The 24,761-nt window shown below is 41.4% G+C and overlaps 3 protein-coding genes across 7 annotated transcripts; 2 read left to right on the forward strand and 1 right to left on the reverse strand.

Annotated features, from left to right (window-relative positions):
- Positions 1 to 79: 79 nt before the first annotated feature.
- angel2 (angel homolog 2 (Drosophila)) lies at positions 80 to 8,681 on the reverse strand. Of its 4 annotated transcripts, none has more exons than XM_057823561.1 (9): positions 8,294 to 8,681; positions 4,709 to 4,998; positions 4,083 to 4,303; positions 3,946 to 4,015; positions 2,051 to 2,478; positions 1,783 to 1,915; positions 1,643 to 1,706; positions 1,211 to 1,344; positions 80 to 1,145 (listed from the first exon to the last, which is right to left on the reverse strand). In XM_057823561.1, exons 2-9 carry the CDS (start codon positions 4,989 to 4,991, stop codon positions 991 to 993), a joined length of 1,488 nt encoding a protein of 495 aa, XP_057679544.1. In that variant the 5' UTR covers positions 4,992 to 4,998; positions 8,294 to 8,681; the 3' UTR covers positions 80 to 990. The 4 variants fall into 4 exon arrangements, with proteins under 4 accessions (XP_057679544.1, XP_057679543.1, XP_057679545.1 ...); XM_057823560.1 differs by lacking the exon at positions 8,294 to 8,681 and adding an exon at positions 6,113 to 7,018; XM_057823562.1 differs by lacking the exon at positions 8,294 to 8,681 and adding an exon at positions 5,551 to 6,035 and having other exon boundaries at positions 1,643 to 1,703.
- LOC130907989 (phospholipase A and acyltransferase 4-like) lies at positions 5,979 to 11,375 on the forward strand. 2 transcript variants are annotated; one of them, XM_057823563.1, is made up of 5 exons: positions 5,979 to 6,342; positions 8,186 to 8,254; positions 10,293 to 10,413; positions 10,657 to 11,118; positions 11,189 to 11,375. In XM_057823563.1, exons 1-5 carry the CDS (start codon positions 6,166 to 6,168, stop codon positions 11,341 to 11,343), a joined length of 984 nt encoding a protein of 327 aa, XP_057679546.1. In that variant the 5' UTR covers positions 5,979 to 6,165; the 3' UTR covers positions 11,344 to 11,375. The 2 variants fall into 2 exon arrangements, with proteins under 2 accessions (XP_057679546.1, XP_057679547.1); XM_057823564.1 differs by having other exon boundaries at positions 10,820 to 11,118.
- A 5,588-nt stretch (positions 11,376 to 16,963) lies between these two features.
- On the forward strand, positions 16,964 to 24,467 carry LOC130907241 (phospholipase A and acyltransferase 2-like). The gene is made up of 4 exons (XM_057822088.1): positions 16,964 to 17,078; positions 21,288 to 21,408; positions 21,756 to 22,054; positions 22,129 to 24,467. Exons 1-4 carry the CDS (start codon positions 17,061 to 17,063, stop codon positions 22,228 to 22,230), a joined length of 540 nt encoding a protein of 179 aa, XP_057678071.1. The 5' UTR covers positions 16,964 to 17,060; the 3' UTR covers positions 22,231 to 24,467.
- The last annotated feature ends 294 nt before the right edge of the window (positions 24,468 to 24,761 follow it).

Below are 24,761 nucleotides of genomic sequence, written 5' to 3' on the forward strand. Positions count from 1 at the left end.
CTATCAAAAATCGTATCAAACTTCATACTTAATTGTATCATTGCATCTCTATTAATTAGTAACACTTTGACAGCAGCGTTATAAGACCGTCATAATTATGACACTATCATGGGCATTAATGAATGCTTATGACAGATGTCATTAAGTGTTAGTGGGTAAATTAACTCTGTTTCATTTCATAATTATGATGGTCATATGACAGTCTTATGGCACTACTGTCAAATAAAGTGTTACCAAATACACTTTATATCTAGCAACTAATGAAACAACCGGAACAGTAAGTGAAGAATTGGCACAGAACATGAATTTTGATATTGACATCTATAGCGCTGCAATGCATGCTAGGAGGCGTGTTGGACGACAACAGTGTTGACAGCAGCTGGCAGCAGAGGTTGACTGTCTCCCCCAAGGGAGCAGTGATGGCCAAATGAATTTTCTTGAAGCAATGAAGGTTCATTTGGTCTTATGACAGTTGTATGACGCTGCTGTCAAAGTGTTACCGGTTAATATCTTTTGGTGTGAATATCCCATAATTCATTGAGGACAGCTACAGCTCATAGTCCAGTGCGCCTATCTATAAATGAATGCCGGTTTGTGTCAAATTTGGTGGATGGCGGTTTATAGTCCGAAAATTACGGTATATAAAATATCAAAATCTGTTGAAATCATTCTGTGGATTTAATAATATTTCTATAATTATTTAATTCCATTTTCTTCCTATATGCTATTTTTTGTGGGATTCATTTTTTGGGGACTTTTTCTATGGTACGGAACACATTTCTGTACTGTATGTAAACATGACTTTATTCAATCACACAAAAATAGCCAACAAAGATGGCGAATAAAACATCTTTCCGGAGGGAAAAAAAATTGACTGCCATTAACGTCAAGTCCAATTTTTGAATGTCCATGAAGGAGCTGTCCATGGCAGCTGAACAGTGACAGCCCAAAATTTTCGAGTTGAAATCAAAAAACCTTTTGAGTTTTGCGTCAGGAGCGGTTGCCGACGTGCCAGCGGAAGCGGGCGAGCAGCGGAACGTGGTCGGAGGAATGACGGGTGTTGGGCAAACCGCCAGCGCGCTCCAACTCGGGCCGGCCCACCAACGATAGCCTGCCCAGCAGCTGGAGGCCCCGCTCCTCGGGACCTGGAATCAGCACAGGAAAGGTCAGGAGGAGCGGTCGCCGGGGAGGGGCCGAGTCGGGCGCTTACCGAGGGGCGTGTACAGGATGTAGTCCACCATGGCGGCGCAGCGGGAGTGGCACGTGGTGACGGCGGGTCGCCCGTCGGGCGGCAGGCGGGGGGCGTACGACGATCGCAGGCGAAGGTCGTGTTCCAGAAGCCAACTACGCAAAAACAAATGCAGTTTTTTCACAAAAACGCCCAAACATTTTGAACTCAACGACACTAGCTGTCCAATCCATTTACAGCAGAAGGGATGGCAGACCCCCCCACTTTTTAAGAATTTATGCAACACTCAATAAAAAAGAAAATCTGAATATATTTTTTTGAGTTGAAAAAGAACAACTTCAACATAAATGTCAAAGCCTAAGTATTGTCCAATACTGCCACCTGCTGGCGACAGCCGGTACGACAAAGACCTTAGATTTGGTAAATGCAAATGAAAGAGAAAAGCGTGCAAACCTTTTTAATGCTTTCTGTTGTTTGGCGACGTCTTCTGCCTTCAGATGAGCCGTTTCTCCTTCTGCTGCGCACAAAGTAGACAAAATGGGACGCGTCTCGTCGCGACTTGCCCGAAACGGCGGCGGCGAGGCGAGACTAACCGACGGAGGTGGAAGACGAGTCACCGTCGCGGGTGCTCTCGTACTGACACCGCTGGTTGATACCCAACGTGGGCGACCAGATGGGGTTTTCCAGCAGGCGCTGACCCCGAGAACCGTATTCCTGACCCGACACCTACAAACACACACGTTTCAGCGCCGTTGACAGGGATAGACGTCTGATGCGTTTGAAGCTGGGAGGGGGCCGGCCCAGTTTACAGAGCATCACAGCAAAGCATCTTCTAGTACAAATAGTCATTTCGAATCTGACCGCTGAGATTGGAAGGTGGCGATATTTGAGTCGTCCGGCCAGGAGGAACGTGAGCAGCGGACTCCACGGCGTCGAGTTGAAGTCTCCGCACAGAAGAACGGAGTTGGCGGCGCCGTCCGGGAGACGGGACAAGCGTCCGATCTCGGCCAACAGGACGGCCAGCTGGGCCAGCTTGACGTCGCCTCGCCGCGGGTTGTACAGCAGGTGCGTGTTGGCGACGCACAAAAAGCCAGACGAGTTGGTGAGAGCGCCCTCCTTGGGCCGCAGCAGCAGCACTAGTCCTACGTTGTCGCGGTCCAAAAGGGCGTCGCCCGGTCGGAAGAACTCCACCGGATTGGACGAGAGCAGGGAGAGGCGCGAGGTCTTGAAGGCCACCGCGCAGCCGTCCGCTTTCTCGCCCGTTCGCTTCTTGTAAACGCATTCGTAACCTGAAACAGAGAAGAAAAAAATAGGCCTACAAAAACAAAGTGGTCATATGACGAGAATTAATTGGAGATATTACGATAAAAGTGTCTTAATATGACGTGATTCAAGATCGACCTTATTTGACATCAGCGACACGGCCGACTAGTCCTTTTTACGAGATTGAAGGATATTCTTATTCATGAAATCCGGCCACATGGGATATTGTTTTTCATCGTTGGGTTGTCGTTGATCCAAACGGGTCAGACTCCGTCATTGGCAGCCAAAGAGTTCAAGGTAACACATGACTCTATTGGGAAACACGCCAATTTAAGACTTTTTACTGAAGGAATCTGACCTTTTAGCCAGATTGCCAGAATCACGCCAGCCGAACCTGTGCTGGCACAGATCCAATGACCTGGGACGACGACATCCCGACAACTCAGCCAAAAGGCCAAATTCCGCGCGCTCAACTTAGTCTTAACCTGGTGTACTGACTCCATTTTGAAAGCTGGAAAAAGGCTTTGAAACACAAGTTGACAACTTATTCTGAGTCAACAGCACTCATACGGCACAGAGGGACCCAGGCGAGGATCCAAGGTGACTATATCACAAGTCAACAAAAGGTTCCAGAGAAAAAAATGACAATGCTTAGTTAAACATTCAGTCTTTTGAAGGCTCTCGCGGGGCGGGCCGTGGGCAGGAAGAAGGTGTGTTTGGGCGTTGTTTAGGATTACTGTCTGTTTGTGGACTGGAAAGGAGGATTCAGGAGCTACTGTTGTCAGGGCAACGAGGGTTGTAGCTTCTGCCACCTCAGCGTCAAAGGGGCTCTTGGAGTCTCGTCAGTTGTGTTATTAGTTGGATATCAGGCGTTCTCAGGTGTTCATTGTGTTGAGACAGGGCATCCCGTCATCTGTTCCGGACTGTCCGGGAGAACTGATTGTGAGAGTTGATGGCGCAGACGTGGGCTTGTCAGCGTCAATCTTGCTCAGTCAGTAGCATGACGCAAACATTGGGCTTCCGTGATAAGAAGGCGTCATGTAGCTCTTCTGCCTACAGTCTGCTTGTTTTCCTTAAAGTATGGTATAAGTGCCATTTATTTTATATTGGGTGTATTAGAGTAATACAAACAGTCAAATTGTAAATACGGGAAACGATACTATTCCCTGATTGATTATATTATGCGTGTTAGAATAATGCAAACAGGTAGACAGTGCCTACGAGAAAAGATACCGTCTTTTTCATTACCAATACGTGCCAGCCTGTCCCAGTCCAAAGGGACTGGACGTCTATCGTCAACGGCAACCCATCGTTTTGGTGTTTGAACTGTGTTAGCGAGTCAAACAGTTTTGGCTGAGAAACACCATTTGGAGAAAAAAAAAAAAGAAAAAAAAAACGAAGAAAAAAAAGAATATTATTGATGGTAGCGTTTGCATTGCATGCACACGCTACCATTAATAACCATTTTTTAATTGATTTTAAAGACATCTGACCTTGTGCGTCCAGCGCAGGTTTGATCTGCGTCTCAAAGTGGTCCTCCTGGACTTCCTGAAGACACAGCACCTGCAGAGGACACAAAGGTCAAAGGTGACCGTGGCAACGCACGAGGCAGAGAGGCGAGCGCGCTCACGTCGGCGTCGTAGTTGCGCAGCTCAGCCAGCAGGTTAGGTAATCGCCGCGACCAGTCCAGCGTCTCCGGCGGACAGTGCGAGTAAAGGTACGAGTTGTCCCGCAGAAGATCCTGAGACAGGATGTTGTAAGACATCACCGACAGGTCCAAGGCTCCGGCGCCCCCGCCGCGGTCCGGCCACACTTCCCAACGTCGGGCCAGAAGCGCGCTTGCGGCACCACCTGGGAGGGACGGAAAGCGTTACATGAATTTCCTGGACATGAAACTTGAAACCCATTTTTCGGAAATGTCATTCTACGTAGGTCAGGTTTTCTAGAACTTGACCAAAAATTTGCTGGAAATCGAGCAAACATTTTCTGAAATCAAGTGTCACTTTCCCAGAAACCTTTTATAGAGAATGACCAGGAACTTCAACCATTAAAAAATATAAATGCCTTTCTCGCAGTATTTTCAGGTAGATAATTGATCTGTTTGGATATGTCATTTTTTGGCTTCTTTAATGAATCAGTTTACAGCTAATTGGACTTTTTGGTTGATATAACCAAAATCGGTCAATCACTGCAGTCCAAATGGGTTGGACGTCAATGTCAGCTGATGGGCTAATGTCCACTTTTGGTCAGGCTCACCTGGCGCCGGTTCCTCAAAGGAGGGGAAGTTCTCCGCCTCTTTGCTCTTAACATCTCCGCCCAAATCTTTTGCCGGAAGGTCCTTCACGGCGCCTTCTCGCTTCTTCTTCTCTGCGCTCCTCTTGCGTTTTATAGAAGGCCAGCAGGCTCCGCGCTCCATCCCGGAACCGCCAGACGAGGACAACGGTCGAGGACGAGGAGCCGGGGCCGAGCGGACCAGGCACACGGCGAAATGTCGGGGAATGAGGCGACCGGCGACGCCGTTCAACTGGGCAAGCAGCATGTCACGGCTGTGTGCCAGGGGAAATACAGGTTACATTCACAGTTAAAACAATTCCAGTTACTTTTTTTTTCTTTCTCTTTTCTTGCTTGCTTGCAAGTGCCCCAGTATTGTATTAGGTCTAGTGACGCCCCTTCTACAATCCATCGTCATTTCAATGTTTGCACAATGACTACTTTCACCTTTGAAGGTTTGAAAACAATCACATAAATATATTTGCATCTACGAACATGACACATTTTCTTCTCATTACACAGAAATTTCAATTTTGTTGGGTTTTGCTACTGGTATAGAGACCAGCATATGCTGGATTTCTTATCAGGGTAAAATAAATCCGGAATAATGTTCTTCTGCTTTTTTTACTTATTGATTCATTTCTAAAATGTTGTTACAGTATTTTAACATGCCTAACATTGGTCAAGAACATAAAATTACACAAGGTATTTGGAATAAAAGGAAGTTTTATCATTAACACTCAATCGTGGCTACTTCTCATCTGGGCCGAACGGTCAACATTAAAAGTTCCTTTTGGCGCTGGAAAAAAAAAACGCTAGCAACTTACTTTCCACGGGAATTAAGGGAGACATAATCGCTTCCAAAAGTGTACCTTCAACAAACCATTCGGAGTCGTTTTAGTGCTGATAAGAAAGCTATAAAGACCGTGCCAGTGGTAAATAACAAACCGACGAGCTGTACATTTGTAAACGTCATCAGTATGCGTCGGAAATCGTTTGCAACAACTTCCTGTCACTATTTCTGTTTTTAAAAATGGTGAATAGTTCACAAATTTCACCCGACAGTCCAATTATATTTCACTTTCTACGACAAAAGTTGAAATACATTCGCGCTACACCAAACAGTAGAGTTAATCCGAAGAAATATCACCGTCTCCCAGTTACATGCAAGTTGTAGTTTTTTTTCTGTTAGCGACTATTGAGATGCAGGTACAATACCCGCATATGGACTACAAATATGTCTGCGCGACTGGAAACGAGCATACAGTATTTCTCTTTCATTTACAGTAGCAATGTAGCTTCCACTTGATTTATTCAAATGGGGATTATATATGGGCATGGCTATTTTACTTTAAATCATAAAATGTAGATTTAAAATGTGTGACTTACGTGTGTCTGTCAGCTAGCAACGAACGAGCAGGTGACGTTTCTTCCGAAGCAACATGCTAGCTTCTCTTCTCAACGACGTGTACAGTACATATTTTGGCGAGAGGGTTGGAATTTATGGTTGGGCCGACCGGGAGACCCTGCCCGACCTGCGGATGACCCCCCCTGTCACGTCATGTGACGTAAAAAGGGAACTTGACGTGAATTTTTTTTGTTTTTTTTCCCCCACAGGGGTTAGTGTATTTATTTTTATTCATTACAATGGATTTAGCCTTTATTAAAATTGTATTCATTTGTTATTCTATAAGAAATAATATAAAAATGGAATAATGATTTTTAAAATTCATTCATTGCTTATGGTAAATGGAGAGTACTTATATAGAAGGCCTGAACATATTGGAAAAAACTATCATTGCGATTTTTGGGGGGCTTGCAATATATTGCAATATTATATTGCGATACTAAAACTAGAAGAATTTTCACTACTTAACTTGAATAGCCTTGTTTGGGTTAGGCCTGAACAATATTGGAACGATCGGAAATAATCAACATGTAACAGGTGGTCCCCGGATCACGACGCATGTGCTTTTGCCCACATAAGGCTGTAAGTTGTTTCTGCTAATATATGTTTGTGTATGCATTTGTAACAAAGTTTACAGCTACAGTTTCTGGATTTACATGTGAGCGATTTGCTACGAGAACTGTAAATACGTCAGCTTTCGTAGCATTTAAGCTCGATGACTTTTGTCAACCAAATTAGGCAAATTTAATCTACTATAGCAGACTGGATGGATGTTTGAACACCAATTGTTTTGTGTCAATTGTTTGATTGGTAAAATGCGGGTCGTTTTGAACATAAGTGTATATATGTGTGTTACAGCTTTACAAATTGTCAAAAGTGGAGGAGGTAAAAAGCTTCGAAAAGCACAATTGCCTTATTTGCTGTCTGTAAAGCTGAACAAGTTCACGTTTAGTGAGGACAGAACACGTCACATTAATAAAGTAATTTAAAAATGAGATACTTTGAGGTACAATAAGGTACTGATTATGCGACCCCCCTCCCAAAAAAAAAAACTTCAGACACAATGGCGTCGTAAACATGAAATCACGCAAGTCAAGTATGTCGAAACCCGGGGACTACATGTATATTTTAAATTACTAACTCGATCCTTTTAACTTGATTCCGATCCTCTGAAAAATGGCGCAATCGGCCTGATTTCCGATCACGTCATCGGCTCGAGGACATACCTAATTTATATCATGCCGTTTATCCAGGCTTGCTGTATATAAAAAGGACCCAGAATCTGCACACTTGCTGCTTTTATGAAGTATAACAAAAGTTATAACATATTTAAAACAAAAAAAAACCAATTGCACTTTCTGCGATGTGACTATTGCGCATCCGCACATTGCGGTGGCGATGTCTAAACGATATATTGTGCAGGCCTATTATATAGCGCATTTATCTATATTGTTACAATGGCCAAAGCGCTTTACATTAGCACACATTTACCCTTTCACGCACAGATGGTGCTGCTCATGCAAGGCGCTGCCAACCCATTGGGGTCAAATTAGGGTTCAGTGCCTTGCTAAAGGGCACTTTGACTGTGAGCAGTTGTAGCTGGGAATCAAACCACTGACCCTTCAGTCCTAGGAAAACTCGAGCTACCAATTGCGCTATGCCCGCCCCACCTTATATATGAGTTTTTTTGATGACCTATCAAGGGTTAAAGATCATTATTGTCTTTTTTTTTTTTTAAATGAACAAAATTAGTCATTGCCCTATAAAGGGTTAAAAGTGTCAACTTTTGAATTAGCTGTCCACTGTAGCGACCACAGTCCCTGGATGGGTTAACAAAACAATCACCCTCTTAATTGCTGTCAATGTCCATTACAAATGCACTAAATAAAATGGAAGCAGAATTCAGTAATCATTTTTAGTTGTTCCACTGGTGTGTTTTTTAGGTTTGCGCCACATCATTCAAGTGTTCTATAACTAGAAGTGCGCATTTACCGTAGAAGCAGACGCACGCTCCGCAGTGCACACACCCTCTTTTTTTTTTTTTTTTGTCCTAGTACAGACATCCCAACGCAAAACCTGTCAACATCCAGTTCAAGGGGTCCGGCATGGACTTGGAGGCGCAGGTAGGAAGCATTACCAAACACTAGAATGATCTTTCTTACCTGTAATAGAAATATCGTTTCGAGTCAAGTGACAATTCACTTGTTCCGTTGATTTGAACTCTTTCAGCGCGCCATGGACGATGATAGACGTCCAAGCATCCATCTTCTATCGATTGAAATGACAATTAGCGTCCGTGGCAGACAATGAGTCGATAGTAGCTTTGACGTTGGTCAAATAATCTTCAGTTGAGAAATAAACTTGATATGGAAAGTCGCCCCTACCAACATGGCCGCTACCCGATGGCTATGTTTTTAGCTGTTTTCATGCTTCTGCAGTCATTTGAAATAAGTTTATAACCCTGCAGTTTTTGAGGGTCCCGCTTCAAATGAAACGGACGTTTAGCGCCCTCAATGGCGGACCATGAGATTTAGATTAAAAAAAACAACAACCTCGAAATATATTTTTATTATATTTTTGATTGTCTTTTCCCCCCCGAAAGATTGTTTTATTTAATATAAAAAAAAAAAGAAAGAAAGACATCAAAAAAGGAAACTGGTGAAAAATTTTTAAATATTTTTTTTTCCTTCCAAAAGATTGTTTTATTTATTTATTTATTTTAAAGAATAAAGGGAAACGTGAATAATTTATAAATGACATTTTTAAATGTATTGTAAAAAAAATACTCATATTGTTAAAAAAAACTACTAAACAAAATATTTGTCATGATTTAATTTTGAATAATATTTAAATTAGGGCTGTCAAAATTATCGTGTTAATGTGTGGTAATTATTTTTTTAAATTAATCACGTTAAAATATTTGACGCAATTAACGCACATGCCACGCTCAAATAGATTAAAATGACAGCACTTTGCAATGCCAACTTGTTGTGTTTTTTGGAGTTTTGTCGCCCTCTGCTGGCGCTTGGGTGCGACTGATTTTATGACCATGAGAATTGTGTAATTATTGACATCAACAATGGCGGGCTACTAGTTTATTTTTTGATTGAAAATTTTACAAATTTTAATCTAAAATTTCTATAACTTGTAGTAACATTTATCTTTTAAGAACTACGTCTTTCTATCCATGGATCGCTTTAACAGAATCTTATTGTTAATGCCATTTTGTTGATTTATTTTTATAATAAACAAATACAGTACTTATGTACCGTATGTTGAATGTATATATCCGTCTTGTGTCTTATCTTTCCATTCCAACAATAATTTACAGAAAAATATGGCATATTTTACAGATGGTTTGAATTGCGATTAATTACGATTGATTTTTAAGCTGTGATTAACTCGATTAAGAATTTTAATCGTTTGACAGCCCTAATTTAAATCAAACAAACAAAAAAACACTGTTCAGTATTATGCGACTGTGCTCAAAAATGACTTTCCAAAATTTCTGCTTGAAAATCATGTATACCTAAGGAGGTCGTTGAGTAAACAATCCTATTTATTTTTGTCTCCGAAAGTTATGATGAACTCTTTCCCAGTCGATGACGCCTAATCAATTATTTATCACTTGCAGACGTCCAATCTGTTCAAAGTGGAGGGTGGCGGCCAATTCAAATCCACTTAAATTGGACATCTAGCGCCGTCAATGGCATCCAATGACTTAGTCAAAAAAAAAAAGTTCTACCTCTGGCCCAGATGCATCTTTCCAACAATTAGTTTACATGTAGAAGACGTCCAATCCATTTAGGACTTGATAGCAACACATGCCTGCATTCTCCATTACAAACCGATTGGACGTCTATCACTGTCAATGTATTCGTAAATTAGAGTTAAGGGAACGGCCCTCTGGCTTTCTTATCCAATCTCAGATCGGGACCGAACCTGTACATCAGACTTTCTCACGTATTTCTTCCTAGATATGTTTTTGCGGTTCAATACAATTTTAAGATTTGCAGAGGCCGTCAGTGAGTTCAGATTTGAGAATTCTGCATGTGTTGTAATGCGGTAGAACCTGCTTGAACACAAAATGGCTGCCAGAGGCATGTCACCCGCGTGCTTGTCTAGTACGCCATGATGTTATCACAATGTTATGACGCGCAGATCGAGGAGATCTCGTCATCGGCCAAATTCGGAGACCTGATCGAGTACACCTCCCCCATGGGCTTCTCGCACTGGGCCGTGTACGATGACGACGGTCATGTGATCCACTTTGCGCTGGCAGGTGAGTGGAAAAAATATATATACTGTAAGCGTAGTGGTAGAAAATACTATATCTGGAGAAATTGGATCACTTCCTGTTCTTTTTGGGGCGTTTTCAGCTCACTTTCTTCTGAAGTCGTTGGTTTGGACATCCAATCCATTTTGACTGGATCGGGCCGTCCATGGCATTTCCAGACCAGTTGAAATGAATTGGACGTCTATTGTCACGGGAGTTCATCGTGAGTCACTTCCTGGTTCATTTTAGGGTACTTGCGGTACCTTTTGGGGCATTTCATGGTCACTTCCTGTACACTTTGGATCATTTCCGGGTCAGTTTCTGCTCTTTTGGGGTCACCTTCTGTCGAAGTAGGATCGGACGTCGACGGCGAGCCAGGCGTTAACGATGGGCTTGCTTGGCAACTCGACAGAGGAGGGCCAGCTGATGTACAACATCCGCACCTCCATCCAATCGCTGCTCCCGGTGCCCGGCGACATCCTGCTGGGCACCACCATCATCCGCCGAACGCCGCTGGGCGAGATCAAGGTCGCCAGCGGCGGCCAAATCCTGATCGGCAACGACCGGCACGCGTTCGAGCCGTCCTCGCCCGAGGAGATGCGGCGGCGATGCCACGCCCTGGAGGGCGAGGAGCTCGGCTACAATGTCTTGTGGTTCAACTGCGAGCACTTTGCCACCTTCGTGCGATACGGAAAATCCGTCTGCAACCAGGTTTGGGACAAATTTGGCTCGCCCCACCCAAAAAAAAAAAAATTAAACGACCATCCTCATATCTTCCCAGATTCCCACCAGTTCTATAAACGTGGAGACCAAGTCTGCCACAAAAGTGTTCCAGGACATTGTCGACGCCAAAGCCGCCGCCGACAACGACGACCTATCATCCTAGTTGGCGGTCACATACGCCAGCTGAACTCGTGTCAACAATTTGAGAAATAAAATGCAATTTCTGGAGAAATTGCGTGGAAATACTCAAAGGCCGATGCAGAATTTTTGGTCCAAAAACATGACCTTTTCCTCAAAAGTTGGCGAGTGTCCGATTGTTTAAGTGACGAGAAAATGCCAATTCTGAAGAAACTGCGTTGGGAAGCTTTGCTCTGTTAGTCGGTTAGCATCCGCGGGTCACTCGCCGTTTATTTTGGGTCGTCACTTCCTGTTGCTTATGGGTCACTCCCTTGTTAGTTTTGGTTCATTTAAAGGTCACACCTTGTTCATTTTGAGACATTTTATGTTTCAGTAAAATTGTAGTTCATTCAGTAAATTGGTAAATTGGTTCAGTCTTTTTTATATCTGGCATGTATGACAGCCCATAGCAAAGCAAAATTGACGATGAGATCTCGTTCATGTCTCATTTACATCTCCGAGAAGTGAATCAGTATCAATTGAGCGACGATTGAGACCAGAGTGGTTTTCTCAAATTTGTCTCGTGAGAAATAAGTCTCACAGTGAGCATTGCGTGAGAAGGTTTTGAGAAATAATTCCACTGGCACGATTTCTCAATAATTTCTTACAGCTGTCTCCTTTCAAGATCTCACCAAGAGACAACTATGAGATCTTGTGTTGATCTCAAGCGCGTCTCAATTTTATCCCTTACTTGGAGTGACGATCTCAGTAATGTCTCAGTAAAAGATATGGATGAGCAAAGTATTATATTTCTTCAACTTAGCTCAAAGCTGCCTCTTTTACTGATCTCGTGGATCAACCTTATATCGTGCCAGTCACAAATATTTCTCAATTTGATCTTCTAGTCTGCAATTGCTCATTTTGGGTTTTCAAGATTCTTTCATTGTAAGAAAAAGTAGTGTCTGATCTGACATGTCCAATCACATCTTAATTCATCTCATTCCAAAATCTGAGAAAATATTATAATTGGTCAAATAACTAAATAACATCTGGTTCATTTGGTTCATCTTTTTCAATGTAAAAATTAGAGATGTGACCAAAATTCGGCGCCGAAAACTATCAGCCGCTACAAACGCATTATCGGTTTTTGATTTCGAAGACCGAAAGTTTACCACAAAATAGTGTGAAGAACCTTAGTCCCCTTTTTGATGACATTATCAAAACAGGCAACACGCTGGCTGACAAAGTCTCGCTAAAACTACTGGCTCACAGGTAACATGTCTGCAATTTGGAAGGGTTTTTTTGGAATATGAAAGAAATATAGATTATTAAATGAAGCAAAATATAATACATTTTCTTCATCGCTGCTACACGCCGTTTCTAAAGTTGCTTTCCATTTATGTGCCACGTCACATCGAGCACAGTGCATCTGAGCCCGTGCGTGGCTCAGTGGTAGAGAACTCGTTCCCCAACCTAGAGGTTGTGAGTTCAACTCTCTGTCCTGATGAATTCATCTAAGTATCCTTGAGCAAGACACTGAACCCCACGTTGTTGCGTCACCAGCAGGTAGATGAGGATTATAGTGTCAAAGTGCTTTGAGTGCCCGAACAGTGCTGTACAAGTCTAACTCCATTTTTAATTAAGATCATTTCTCTTCTCAAATATTGCTCAAACCTGGCTGTACTGACTGATCCCTGTTCCCAGTCTAGTACTGGATGATAGTTAGGGGATTGTAGTAATGACGTGCGCTCAGTGCAGTTGAAGATGCGAAGCAAACACCAGCGAGTCCATTTCTCAGTTCCAATAAGTTTATTCTGGTGGTGTTTAATAAGTTAACTCAAAAGCACTTTGTCCAAATAAAAGTAACAAACCAAAAGACTCAAAACGTATTCACAAAAGAACAAACAAACTGAGTAATTTCCATTCCTGCACGCTGCACTAAGACACAGTCAAAAACTGTTTGCCCTCCTAACTGCCAACACCTGTGACATGATTAGCTGACATTTTAAGCGTACCTGGGCTGATTCCAGGTCAGTGGAAAGACGCGATTGACCGCCTCTAGTGGCGAGGAGTACAATTACATATAATAGGACAAATCAGGAATATGGCTCTTACATGGCTTTCTCAAATCAACCTCCTTTGTCTCAATGATGTCTTTGCTCAATTTTGACTCATCACTTGCTCCTAAGGGTACCCTTAGGAGCACAAACTCAGAAACAAATAAGCAGAGAATGACATAAATTTGAGATGATCAAATTCATCTCACGAGACGAGATTAAGCGACAGATGAGTAGCAAATTTTTGCTATGGGAGGTATCCCAGCCTGAACATGACTGCATAGAAATATTACCAATTAGGCCTGGCGTCCCCTTGCTGGGAACAGGAAAAGCCCTTTTTTTACTAGACAGGCTCTTCCTCCAAGGGAAAAAAATCAATTGACTTCAAACCTACATCAGGGGAGCCTTAAGACATGTCTTCAGGTGCCTTATGAGAAATATTGAGGTTTCGTTGAAGCAGAGGGGTCCAAACAGGAAAGTGAAAATGACCGTCGCCTTTTTGTTTCACCACAAATTTTAAACAGTCAAAACTTAGCAGGTATACAACATATCAAATCGTACATACATAATCATACAGCACCGACAAGTGTCACAGGAAAGTCACTCATTTTACACAAGAATTTTCAATGGAAAAAGCTCTTTGTTTACATATGGCCGCTGCAATTTTCTTACTGAGTAGCCTCATAATTCGCAATATTTACGTAAAATAAATGCTACCTGTACGCTTTTTTTAAAAATTTGCTTTTAACCAAGAATCTACACTTTTTTACACCCATATCTATGAAGAATTCAGGAATTTAAGCATTTATTTACAAGAATTTTCACCGGAAAAGCTGTTTACATATGGCGGTCACCACATTGAATGACAGACTAACATCGTACTTTGACATATTTACGTAAAATAAATGCCAACTGCACGGTTTTTTTGCTTTTAACCAAGAATCCAGACTTTCTTTACGTCCATATCGATAAAGAATTCAGGGATTTAAGCATTTATTCACAAGAATTTTCAATGGAAAAAGCTCTTTGTTTACATATGGCCGCAGCAATTTTCCTTACTGACTAGCCTCATAATTTGCAATATTTACGTAAAATAAATGCTACCTGCACGCTTTTTTTTTTTTGCTTTTAACCAAGAATCAAGACTGTTTTACGTCCATATTTATGAAGAATTCAGGGATATAAGCATTTATTCACAAGAATTTTCACTGGAAAAGCTCTGTTTACATACGGGGGCCACCACATTGAATGACAAGACTAACATCGTACTATGACATATTTACATAAAATAAATGCCAACTGCACGTTTTTATTTATTTATTTGGCTTGTAACCAAGAATCAAGACTGTTTTACATCCATATGTATAAAGAATTCAGGTATTTAAGCATTTATTCCCAAGAATTTTCAACGAAAAAAGCTCTGTCTGTGATTCCACTCGGTCAGCTTTGATGGCCACGCCAACAACGCAGGCCCCCTATTAATTGGCCTGTCAATATCAATATGAAGTCTATGGGATTTTCTATGGAACCCCATCAGGGTCAAAATGAAATAAAAACATTTTGAAATGAATACCATTTCGGTAAATAACAGACAAGTTGTGTAATATGGCTTTTAAATTGTAAAATAATGTAATATTATTATGAAAAAAATTTTGAACAAGATAGAAAGCATTTTTCACAAATCATTCTCATAATGTCTTTTCCCACAATGGCCTTTTTATTTCATCATTTCGATTTTCAGCACAACGAATTGTCTTCTGTCAATCAAATACATAAGGGGAATTGGCTGGATCGTGGAGTCTGGTCGTTAGCATTTGCTAGCGTCAATAAACAGTTTGGTAAACTTCTGGGCAGCAAAAACACTGCTGCTGAAATCCTTTCTCAGGCTGAGGTAAAGGCCTTTCATTACTATCCCAAATGCTAAAGCAGCTAGCCAGCCAATCACTTAACGGACTCCGCTTTATGTACAGGAAATTAAAGGGACTACGGCGTCATTCGACATTCGATGGTTCTCCAGCGTTGTTCTGTAATTCACCACCAAGCCACTAGAGGGGTGTTGTGTTATGTTTGTACGGTTTTGGGGCATGCTTGTTGACTTCCTCTTGTCTAGTTTAACGGGAAAAAAAATACACAATGCAAGATGGAACGCTTGAATGTGGATCTTCAGCTCATCAACATTGAATAAATGTTGATCATACAAATGTTGAGGCACAGGCGACACAGAAGACGGTTTTGAGGCGGTCTGTCCAACTTTTGATGCCGCATAGAGTTCTAGCCTTGGGTGAAAACCAGCTAGCTGGGGCGGCTAGCTTCAAACTGGCGTCGAGCACTGCGTCCAGCCTTTTGTCCGAGGTCTGCAAAGCACCCCGGCCTGATTTGTTTGCCGTGTCCTACAACCAGCCAGTGGGAAGCCATAGCAGATTTATGGCATCTGGGGAACTTCCCAAACTGTGTTGGAAGCCTTGATGGTGAACACATTATCATCAAAGCACCGAGGCACTCTCAATCAGTGATGATGTATCGAGTGTGAACTGTTGTTGAAAATGAAACATCAAAACAACTCTTTTGACACCAAACCTGTGCTTTATTCTTCATATACTTGAAGTGTGACATGCAAATAAGTCACAGCAAACATATGTAGACAATAAACGATGACGTGCACCAACCAAAAATACGACATAAAGTGATTAAAAAGCTGGCAGTTTTTGGCCGACTAGGTCACCGCTTCGTGTGGCCACTTGATTCTGAACACGCACGTCTCGGTGGTTCTTCCATTTTTTTATTCAATCGCTGACTTTGCCATTTGGCAGACTTTATAATGTCTTGACGAGGCTTGCTCTTCGATGATACTGCTGTATGTCGGCTTGGTCCATTTTTGCGTGTAGGAAAATAATGTTTTACAATGGCGGGGATTTCGCGCTGAATCGGAAACAACAGTCTGAGCGAACGAATCGCAGTCCATTTACGCCACGTCATATGCGTTGACGTGGCGCTAGGGTTGGAAAAATCAATAGGAGCGCATCAGGCGACGGCGCAGGGTCGTAAATCGGGTCTTCCTTGATGGCGCAGGTCTGACTCGGCCATAACTCAGGAAAAAATTGAACAGACCTCCCAGTTTAAATGAATTCTATTGCCATCAATGGCACGCAATTGTTTAAATACTTTGAATTAAAAAAAAAAAAAAAAATCTACTTTAGAGTGTTACTTGTGGCTGTCACTAGAGTGTATTCATTTTTATTCATTGAATATAGCTTTTATTACCATTGTATTTATTTGTAATTATATAAGAAAGAATATATGCAATAATTTTTAAAATTGCTTAAATGTATAATTTTTTTTTTTTAATGATCTATCAAAGTTAAATATTTTAAGTGTCAAAAGTTTTGTAAATTACAAAAATTAGTCCTTGCTCTATAGAGAGTTAAAAGTGTCAACTTTTGAATAGCTGTCCACGGTACCGACCGCAGTCCCTGGAAGGGTTAAAAAAAAAAAAAATCACCCGCCGATTGCTGTCAATATCCATTAAAAATGCACCAAATAAAAATGGAAGCAGAATGCAGTAATCCTTTTGGTCGTTCTACTGGTCTGGTTTTTACGTTGGAGTCATTATTCAAGTGTTCTAACCTGAAGTGCGCATTTACTGCACAGTACAAGCAGACGCACGCCCCGCAGTGCACACACCCTCCTATTTTTTTTTTTTTTTTTCCCACACCGACATACGCAAAACTTGTCAACGTACTGTTCAAGGAGTCCGGCATGGACTTGGAGGCGCAGGTAGGAAGCATTCCCAAAACACAAGAATGACGATTCGTACCAGAAGTAGAAATATCGTTTCGAGTCAAGAGACAATTCACTTGTTAGGGCGATTTGAACTCTTTCAGCGCCACGGACGATGATTGACGTCCAAACATCCATCTTCTGTCGACCGAAATGACAATTGGGGTCCATGGCAGCCAATGAGTAGATAGTAGCTTTGACGTTGGTCAAATAATCTTCGATTGAGAAATAAACTTGATTTGAATGTCAATGCATTGACTTGGATGGGAACGTCGCCCCGACCAACATGGCCGCCGCACGATGGCTATGCTTGTAGCTCTTTCCATGCTTCTGCCGTCAGTTGAAATAAGTTTATCATCAGTAGGGAGGGCCCCACTTCAAATGGATCGGACGTCTAGCGCCGTCAATGGCGGACCATGAGATTTAGATTAAAAAAAAAAAAAAAAGCCCAACAACCTTGAAATATATTTTTATGATATTTTTGATTCTTTTTTTCCCCTTCAAAAGATTGTTTTATTTAAGATTTAAAACAAAATAAATAAATAAAAAAGGGGAAACGGGTGAATAATTTTAAATGATATTTTTAATTGTATTTAAAAAAAAAAATACATATTTTCAAACAATTACCAAATGAAATATTTTTTAATGATTTAATGTTTGATAATATTTTAAATCAAACAGGAAAACCAGATTTTTTTTCTCATTGTTTTATGCGATTGTGTTCAAAAATGACTTTACAAAAATTCTTAAAAATCATATATACCCAGGGCCGGCCCAGCCTATACGCAGACTATGCAGTTGCTTAGGGCCCCTGACCACTAGGGGGCCCCCAGTCTGGCAATTGTTTAATTTATATTATATTTTGTTTACTACAGTTTGCTTTATTGACTTTTGTGAGTTTTGATACTTGATTACAAGCTTAAAAAAAAGAAAAGTTCTTCCTTAACTTCTTTCTTTCCTCTTTTAGAAAAAGGTTTGGCGCTATCTACTGTAAGTACTGACAATCATTTGGGGTGAAAAGTTTGAAGTATGCAGCGCAACAAAATCTGATTAATATACAAAATATGGACGTATGGGTTGGATTGCATGTATGGGTTTCACAGTACACTGTGACGAAATGATGGGCCAAAAATATGAGCCCCTTTGCATTATTTTGCTTTGGGCCCCCAAATGGCCTGGGCCGGCCCTGTATATACCTAAGGAGGTCCGACAATGTCTTGAGTAAACAATCCTATTTACCTTTGTCCCTGAAAGTAACGATTAGCTCTTTCCGAGTCCATGACGCCTTCTGCTGTCAATTTAAATGCGTTTATCGCTCGCAGACGTCCAATCTGTTCAAAGTGGAAGGTGGCGGTGAATTTAAATTCATTTGAATTAGACATCTAGCGCCGTCAATGGCATCCAATGAGTTAGTAAGGGGAAAAAAATGTTATTCTTCTGGCCCATATGCAACTTTCCAGCAATTCGTTTACAACCACCAGACGTCCAATCCATTTAGGCAAGGCAAGGCAAATTTATTTGTTTATCACAATTCAACGCAGGGCAATTCAAAGTGCTTTACATCACATGAAGGTCATAAAAATCACATTAAATCAAAAGAACAATAAGACAACGGCAATCAAAAGAGGAAATAAAGTTATGCATGAAAATCACATTAAATTGAAATCAAATGGAAATAATGTAGAAAGTGAATAAAAAGCAAATAGCTTGAGGTTAGACAGTTATAGATATGCTGTGTTAAACGAGCGTTTTTAGCCCTGATTTAAAGGAGCTAACAGTTTGAGCATACTTCAGACCTTCAGGTCACTTGTTCCAGAGGTGAGGAGCATAATAACCAAATGCTGCCTCACCCTGCTTTGTTCTTGGAACATATACGAGACCGGTTCCAGACGACCTTAGGGGTCTAGATGTTTCATAGGAATCTAACAAATCAAGCACTTACTGTATATTGGTCCAAGGTCATTAAGTGTTTTGTAGTATTTGATAGTCTGTCCTTTGACTCACAGTAAGCCAGTGTAACGAATTTAAAACCGGTGTAATGTGGTCCAATTTCCTTGTATTTGTAAGGACTCTGGCAGCAGCATTCTGTACTAGCTGCAGCTTCCTGACTGATTTTTTATCAAGACCTGTAAATATACCGTTGCAATAGTCCAATCGACTGAAACTGAATGCATTCATAAGTTTTTCCATGTCTTGTTGAGTCAGAAGCCCTTTAATTCTGGCGGTGGTAATAAACAGATTTAGTGACGGATTTAAGATGGCTACCGAGTCAATAATTACGCCAAGATTTCTGAATTGATTTGTAGCTGTTAGGGACATTGTGCTAAGGTGCCTGCTTATCATTGAGCTTTCCTTTTTTGGCCCAAAAATGATCACTTCTGTCTTCTCCACACTTAGCTGGAGAAAATTTTGGCACATCCATTCATTGATTTGATGAATGCAATTACTCAGGGTGACTAATCATGTGGAAACAGAGAAATGTAGAGTTGTGTGTCATCTGTATAGGTGTGATAGGAGAAGTCATACAGTTCCATGATCTGAGCTATAGGAAAGCATATAAATGTTAAATAAGAGTGGTCCAAGAATGAACCCTTGGACCCATGATGCAAAACAATTTTTTAAAACTCATTTCAGTCTGGACCGTGCTTATCAAAGGTCTAAATGATATTCGTCGGAACACCGATGCAGGCAAATCATCTGTTCCGCTACTATTGGATCTCAGCGCCGCATTCTACACAGTTGATCACAACATACTACTCAGCAGATTGGAATAGTGGCTAGGGCTTACTGACACTGTTTATCAGTAGTTCACATCTTATTTACATGATAGGGATTTCTTTGTGTCAATCGGAAACCATCTGTCAGAACGAACCAAATTCACATGTGGAGTCCCTCAAGGGTCAATTCTTGGACCACTCTTATTTAACATCTATATGATTACCCTAGCTCACATTATGGAACAGTATGACATCTCCTATCACACCTATGCAGATGACACACAACTCCCCACATGATTATAGTCCCTTAGTCTCCTTGAGTAATTGCATTCATCAAATCAATGAATGGACGTGCCAGAATTTTCTCCAGTGAATGTGGAGAAGACAGAAGTTATCATTTTTGGGCCAAAAAAGTAAAGCCCAAGATAAGCAGGCACCTTAGCATAATGTCACTTACAGCTACAAATCAAGTCAGAAACCTTGGCGTAATTATTGACTCAGTAGCCATCTAAAGTCCGTCACTAAATCTGCTTATTACCACCTAAAAAAATATAGCCAGAATTAAGGGGCTTCTGACTCAAAAAGACATGGAAAAACTTAAGCAAGCATTCATTTTCAGCAGATTGGACTATTGCAACGGTACATTTACAGGCCTTGATAAAAAAAATCAGTCAGGAAGCTGCAGCTAGTACAGAATGCTGCAGCCAGAGTCCTCACAAATACAAGGAAAATGGACCACTTTACACCGGTTTTGAAAATCGTTACACTGGCGTCCAGTGAGTCAAAGGATAGACGATAAGATACTACAACTACAAAACACTTAAAATGGCCTTGGACCAAAATACATGCTTGATTTGTTAGACCCCTATGAAACATCTAGACCCCTAAGGTCGTCTGGAACCTGTTCCAAGAACAAGAACCAAGCAGGGTGAGGCTGCATTTAGTTTTATGCTCGTCGCAATTTTTATGTATAATTTTATTTTCTATTTCGACTTTGTTTTTACGTCCTATTGATTTTTTAAATGTGATTTTTATGATATTCATGTGATTTAAAGCACTTTGAATTGCCTTGTGTTGAATTGTGCCATATAAATAAATTTGCCTTACCCTTGCCTTGCCTTGAGGGACTCCACATCTATTTAGGACTCGATAGCAACACGTGCCTGCCCTCCCCAGTATGAACAGATTGGATGTGTATCACAGTCAATGTGTTCATAAATTAGAGTTAAGTGAACAGCCCACTGGCTTGCTTATCCAATCATAAATTGCGACCGAACCTGTCTATCAGACCTTCTCACATGTTTCTACCTAGACATGTCTTTGCGGTTGAATGAAAGTCTGACATATGCAGAGGCACGAATGAGATCAGATTTGAGAATTCCGCATGTGTTGTAATGCGGTAGAACCAGCCAGAACAGGCCGCCGGAGGCGTGTCACCCGCGTGCTTGTCTGTTACACCATGATATCATCATAATGATGTGACGCGCAGATCGAGGAGATCTCGTCATCGGCCAAATTCGGAGACCTGATCGAGTTCTCCTACCCCATTGGCTACTCGCACTGGGGCGTGTACGACGAAGACGGTCATGTGATCCACTTTGCGGTGGCAGGTGAGCGGGAAAAAATTGGGTCACTTCTTGTTCATTTTGGGGAATTTTCAGGTCACTTTCTTCTGAAGTCGTTGGCTTAGACGTCCAATCCATTTTGACCAGGACCATGGCACTGACAGAAGAGCATTTAAAGGCCAGTTTAAATGAATTGGACGTCTATCGAGTCACTTTCTAGTTCATTTTAGGGTGCTTGCTGTACCTTTGGGGCATTCCATGGTCACTTCCTGTACACTTTGGATCATTTCCGGGTCAGTTTCTGTTGATTTGGGGTCACCTTCCGTCAATGTGGGATCGGACATTAACGGCGGGCGAGGCCTTAACGACCGGCTTGCTTGGAAATTCGACAGAGGAGGGCCAGCTGATGTACAACATCCGCACCTCCCTCCAATCGCTGCTCCCGGTTATGGGCGACATGCTGCTGGGTACCACCCGGATCCGTCGTGTGCCGCTGGGCGAGGTCAACGTCCCTGACGGCGTCCACATCCTGATCAGCAACAACCGGCACGCTTTCGCGGCGTCCTCCCCCGAGGACATGCGGCGGCGGCGCGACGCCCTGGAGGGCGAGGAGCTCGCCTACAATCTCTTCTGGTTGAACTGCGAGCACTTTGCCACCTTCGTGCGATACGGGAAATCCGTCTGCAACCAGGTTTGGAAATAAATTTGCCCCCGCCCCCCCCCCCCCAAATAAGTCATCAAGTGACCGTCGTCGTATCTTCCCAGATTCCCACCAGACCTAAAAACGTGGAGGCCGAGTTTGCCACCAAAACGTTCCAGGACATTGTCGACGCCAAAGCTGCCGCCGACAACGACGACCTATCGTAGTTAGAGGTCAAGCACGCCAACGGAACTCTTGTCAACAATTTGAGAAATAAAATGCAATTTCAGGAGAAATTGCGTGGGGATACTCAAAGGCCGATGCGGAGTTCTTGGTCCAAAAACATGACCTTTTGCTCAAAGAGTGTCCAACGATTGTTTTTGTGATGAAGAAAACTGCGTGGGAAAGCTTTGCTTGCTGGTCGGTTAGCATTCGTGGGTCTCTTGCCGTTTGGGGTACTTGTGGGTTTTTCCTGTTGATTCTACATCAAGGTTCACTAAATCCAGACCTCGAGCCACTTTTCCTGTCGTGTTTTCCATGTCTCCCTCCTTCAACACACCTAAATCAAATAATGAGGATCATTATCAGGTTTCTGGAGAGGTTGCTGATGACATAATCATTTGATTCAGGTGTGTTAGGGGAGAGAGACATGGAAAACACCATAGGAAAAGTGGCACCCAGGTCCAGATTTGCTGAACCCTGTTCTAGAGCAATTCCAGGTCACTTCCAGTGTTTTCAGGTCTTTATATATCAAAATATTTAAAATATATCTGTATTTATAATATGGCATTGATTTCAAATTTTTTAAATTTGGAACTTTTTGGGGTTCTATACATTCCTGGCACACTTCTGGGGGACTTCCATTGGATTTTAGGTCCACTGTTTCCAGGTAACCTTAAAAAATATTGTCGTAGTGTGTGTGTTATGCACAATAAATTGTGGTAACATAAAACGTCAAATAGAACTCCCCTCTCAAACAAAGGTTTGCCTATACTTTCAATGCCACAGGGTGGCGCCAGAGGACAACTTTTCTCTAAATGAAGATTAATTAGGACTACCAGAGCTGTCAATTGCAGCTAAAGTCAAATATCTAGCAAGTTTGTTTTCCTCAGTGTTGTTTTTGGGAGCCCTATTAATTTTTGGATGAAAATACTTCTTAGTCTTAGTCATATTTTAGTCATTTTAAAAGGTTTTAGCCCTTGTCTAGCTTTAGTCGACGAAATCTCATCCAAATTTCCTCTAGTTTTAGCACTACATCATTTTCAATTAAACCTACCTAGAAGCCACGAACTGTATGGGAAAAAAAATGTCTGAGCGTTTGAAATCCTTTAGACCAAGGGCGTAGATTTGCATAGGGACAGTAGGGACATTTCAAATTCCAAATGTTCTTGCTGACAAGGACAATAAAGTTCTATTCTAGTCTATATAACATTACCAACTTTTCAGGATGCTGAAATTGTCCCCACCAACTTTTAAGCAACCTTATTTGCATTATATAATGACTTTAGTTCTATAGGTCATTTAGATCGTCTTCCCATATGTTCTAAGGATATAATCGACCCGACCATTATTAAGTGAATTACAGTACTTTCATTATATTTAGACCCCTTTTCACTTGCTGAACGTGCCAGTCCATTTTTTCCCCATCAAACGCACATTTGATTGGCTGATGACTTGCCCCCCCCCCCCCACACACGCATTAATGGCCCGACAGAAATACAACATGGCGCCTCCTTAAAAGACGAGGGATATTAAAAGTTTTATTTCCGCCAGCAGCAGCCACTGTAAGTAATGTAAAAAGACGTCAATGCTGTGGAGGTGGGGAACACACCACTAATGTAGCTGAAAGTCCGACCTGCATCAGAGTTTGCATAACATTAATCTGTGTGAATTTCTCCAACTTGAGGAGGAAGCTGCAATGATATATCCTCCTGTATGTTTTCTACTGTTAATGTTAAACTTTAACAAATGTAGTGAACTAAGGCTTACCCCCTTTTAGATAATTAGGGCTGTCAAAATTATCGCGTTAACGGGCGGTAATTAAGTTTAAAATCACGTTAAAATATTTGACGCATTTACCACACATGCCCTGCTCAAACAGATTAAAATGACAGCACAGTGTAATGTCAACTTGTTGCTTGTTTTTTGTTTTGTCGCCCCCTGCTGGCGCTTGGTTGCTACTGATTTTATGGGTTTCAGCACTATGAGAATGGTAATTATTGACGTCAACAATGGCGAGCTACTAGTTTATTTTTTGATTGAAAATTTTACACATTAAAACGAAAACATGAAGAGGGGTTTTAATATAAAATTTCTAAACTTGTACTAACATTTATCTTTTAAGAACTACAAGTCTTTCTATCCATGGATCGCTTTAACAGAATGTTAACAATGTTAATGCCATCTTGTTGATTTATTGTTAAAATAAACAAATACAGTACTTATGTACCGTATGTTAAATGTATATATCCGTCTTGTCTCTTATCATTTCATTCCAACAATAATTTACAGAAAAATATGACATATTTTATAGATGGTTTGAATCACAATTAATTAATTTTTAAGCTGTAATTAACTCGATTAAAAATTGTAATCGTTTGAAAGCCCTAATAATTTGTCTATAAAATGTTTCTTTAGTCTAGGCTTACTGACAGGAAAAGCCAAGTTGCTCTGACTGGATGGGTTACGTTAGATTTAGGTTAGCCTAAAGTCTGGCCAGTATTTTAAGAGAATGCTCTGGAGCCAATAACTAATGCTA

This window comes from Corythoichthys intestinalis, chromosome 19 (genome assembly GCF_030265065.1).
Source record: "Corythoichthys intestinalis isolate RoL2023-P3 chromosome 19, ASM3026506v1, whole genome shotgun sequence".
In the NCBI taxonomy this organism is placed as follows: domain Eukaryota; kingdom Metazoa; phylum Chordata; class Actinopteri; order Syngnathiformes; family Syngnathidae; genus Corythoichthys; species Corythoichthys intestinalis.

Excerpts from the sequence above, each read along its gene's own strand:
- angel2 (XM_057823561.1), bottom strand. The coding sequence starts at position 4,991 with ATGCTGCTTGCCCAGTTGAACGGCGTCGCCGGTCGCCTCATTCCCCGA. Across the intron at positions 1,916-2,050 it reads GCCACCTTCCAATCTCAGCG|GTGTCGGGTCAGGAATACGG; the intron begins GTCAGATTCGAA and ends GTGTGTTTGTAG. Across the intron at positions 1,146-1,210 it reads CATCCTGTACACGCCCCTCG|GTCCCGAGGAGCGGGGCCTC; the intron begins GTAAGCGCCCGA and ends TGCTGATTCCAG.
- LOC130907989 (XM_057823563.1), top strand. The coding sequence starts at position 6,166 with ATGCTAGCTTCTCTTCTCAACGACGTGTACAGTACATATTTTGGCGAG. Across the intron at positions 8,255-10,292 it reads GCATGGACTTGGAGGCGCAG|ATCGAGGAGATCTCGTCATC; the intron begins GTAGGAAGCATT and ends TATGACGCGCAG. Across the intron at positions 11,119-11,188 it reads GAAAATCCGTCTGCAACCAG|ATTCCCACCAGTTCTATAAA; the intron begins GTTTGGGACAAA and ends ATATCTTCCCAG.
- LOC130907241 (XM_057822088.1), top strand. Across the intron at positions 21,409-21,755 it reads GATCCACTTTGCGGTGGCAG|AGGAGGGCCAGCTGATGTAC; the intron begins GTGAGCGGGAAA and ends GAAATTCGACAG. Across the intron at positions 22,055-22,128 it reads GGAAATCCGTCTGCAACCAG|ATTCCCACCAGACCTAAAAA; the intron begins GTTTGGAAATAA and ends GTATCTTCCCAG.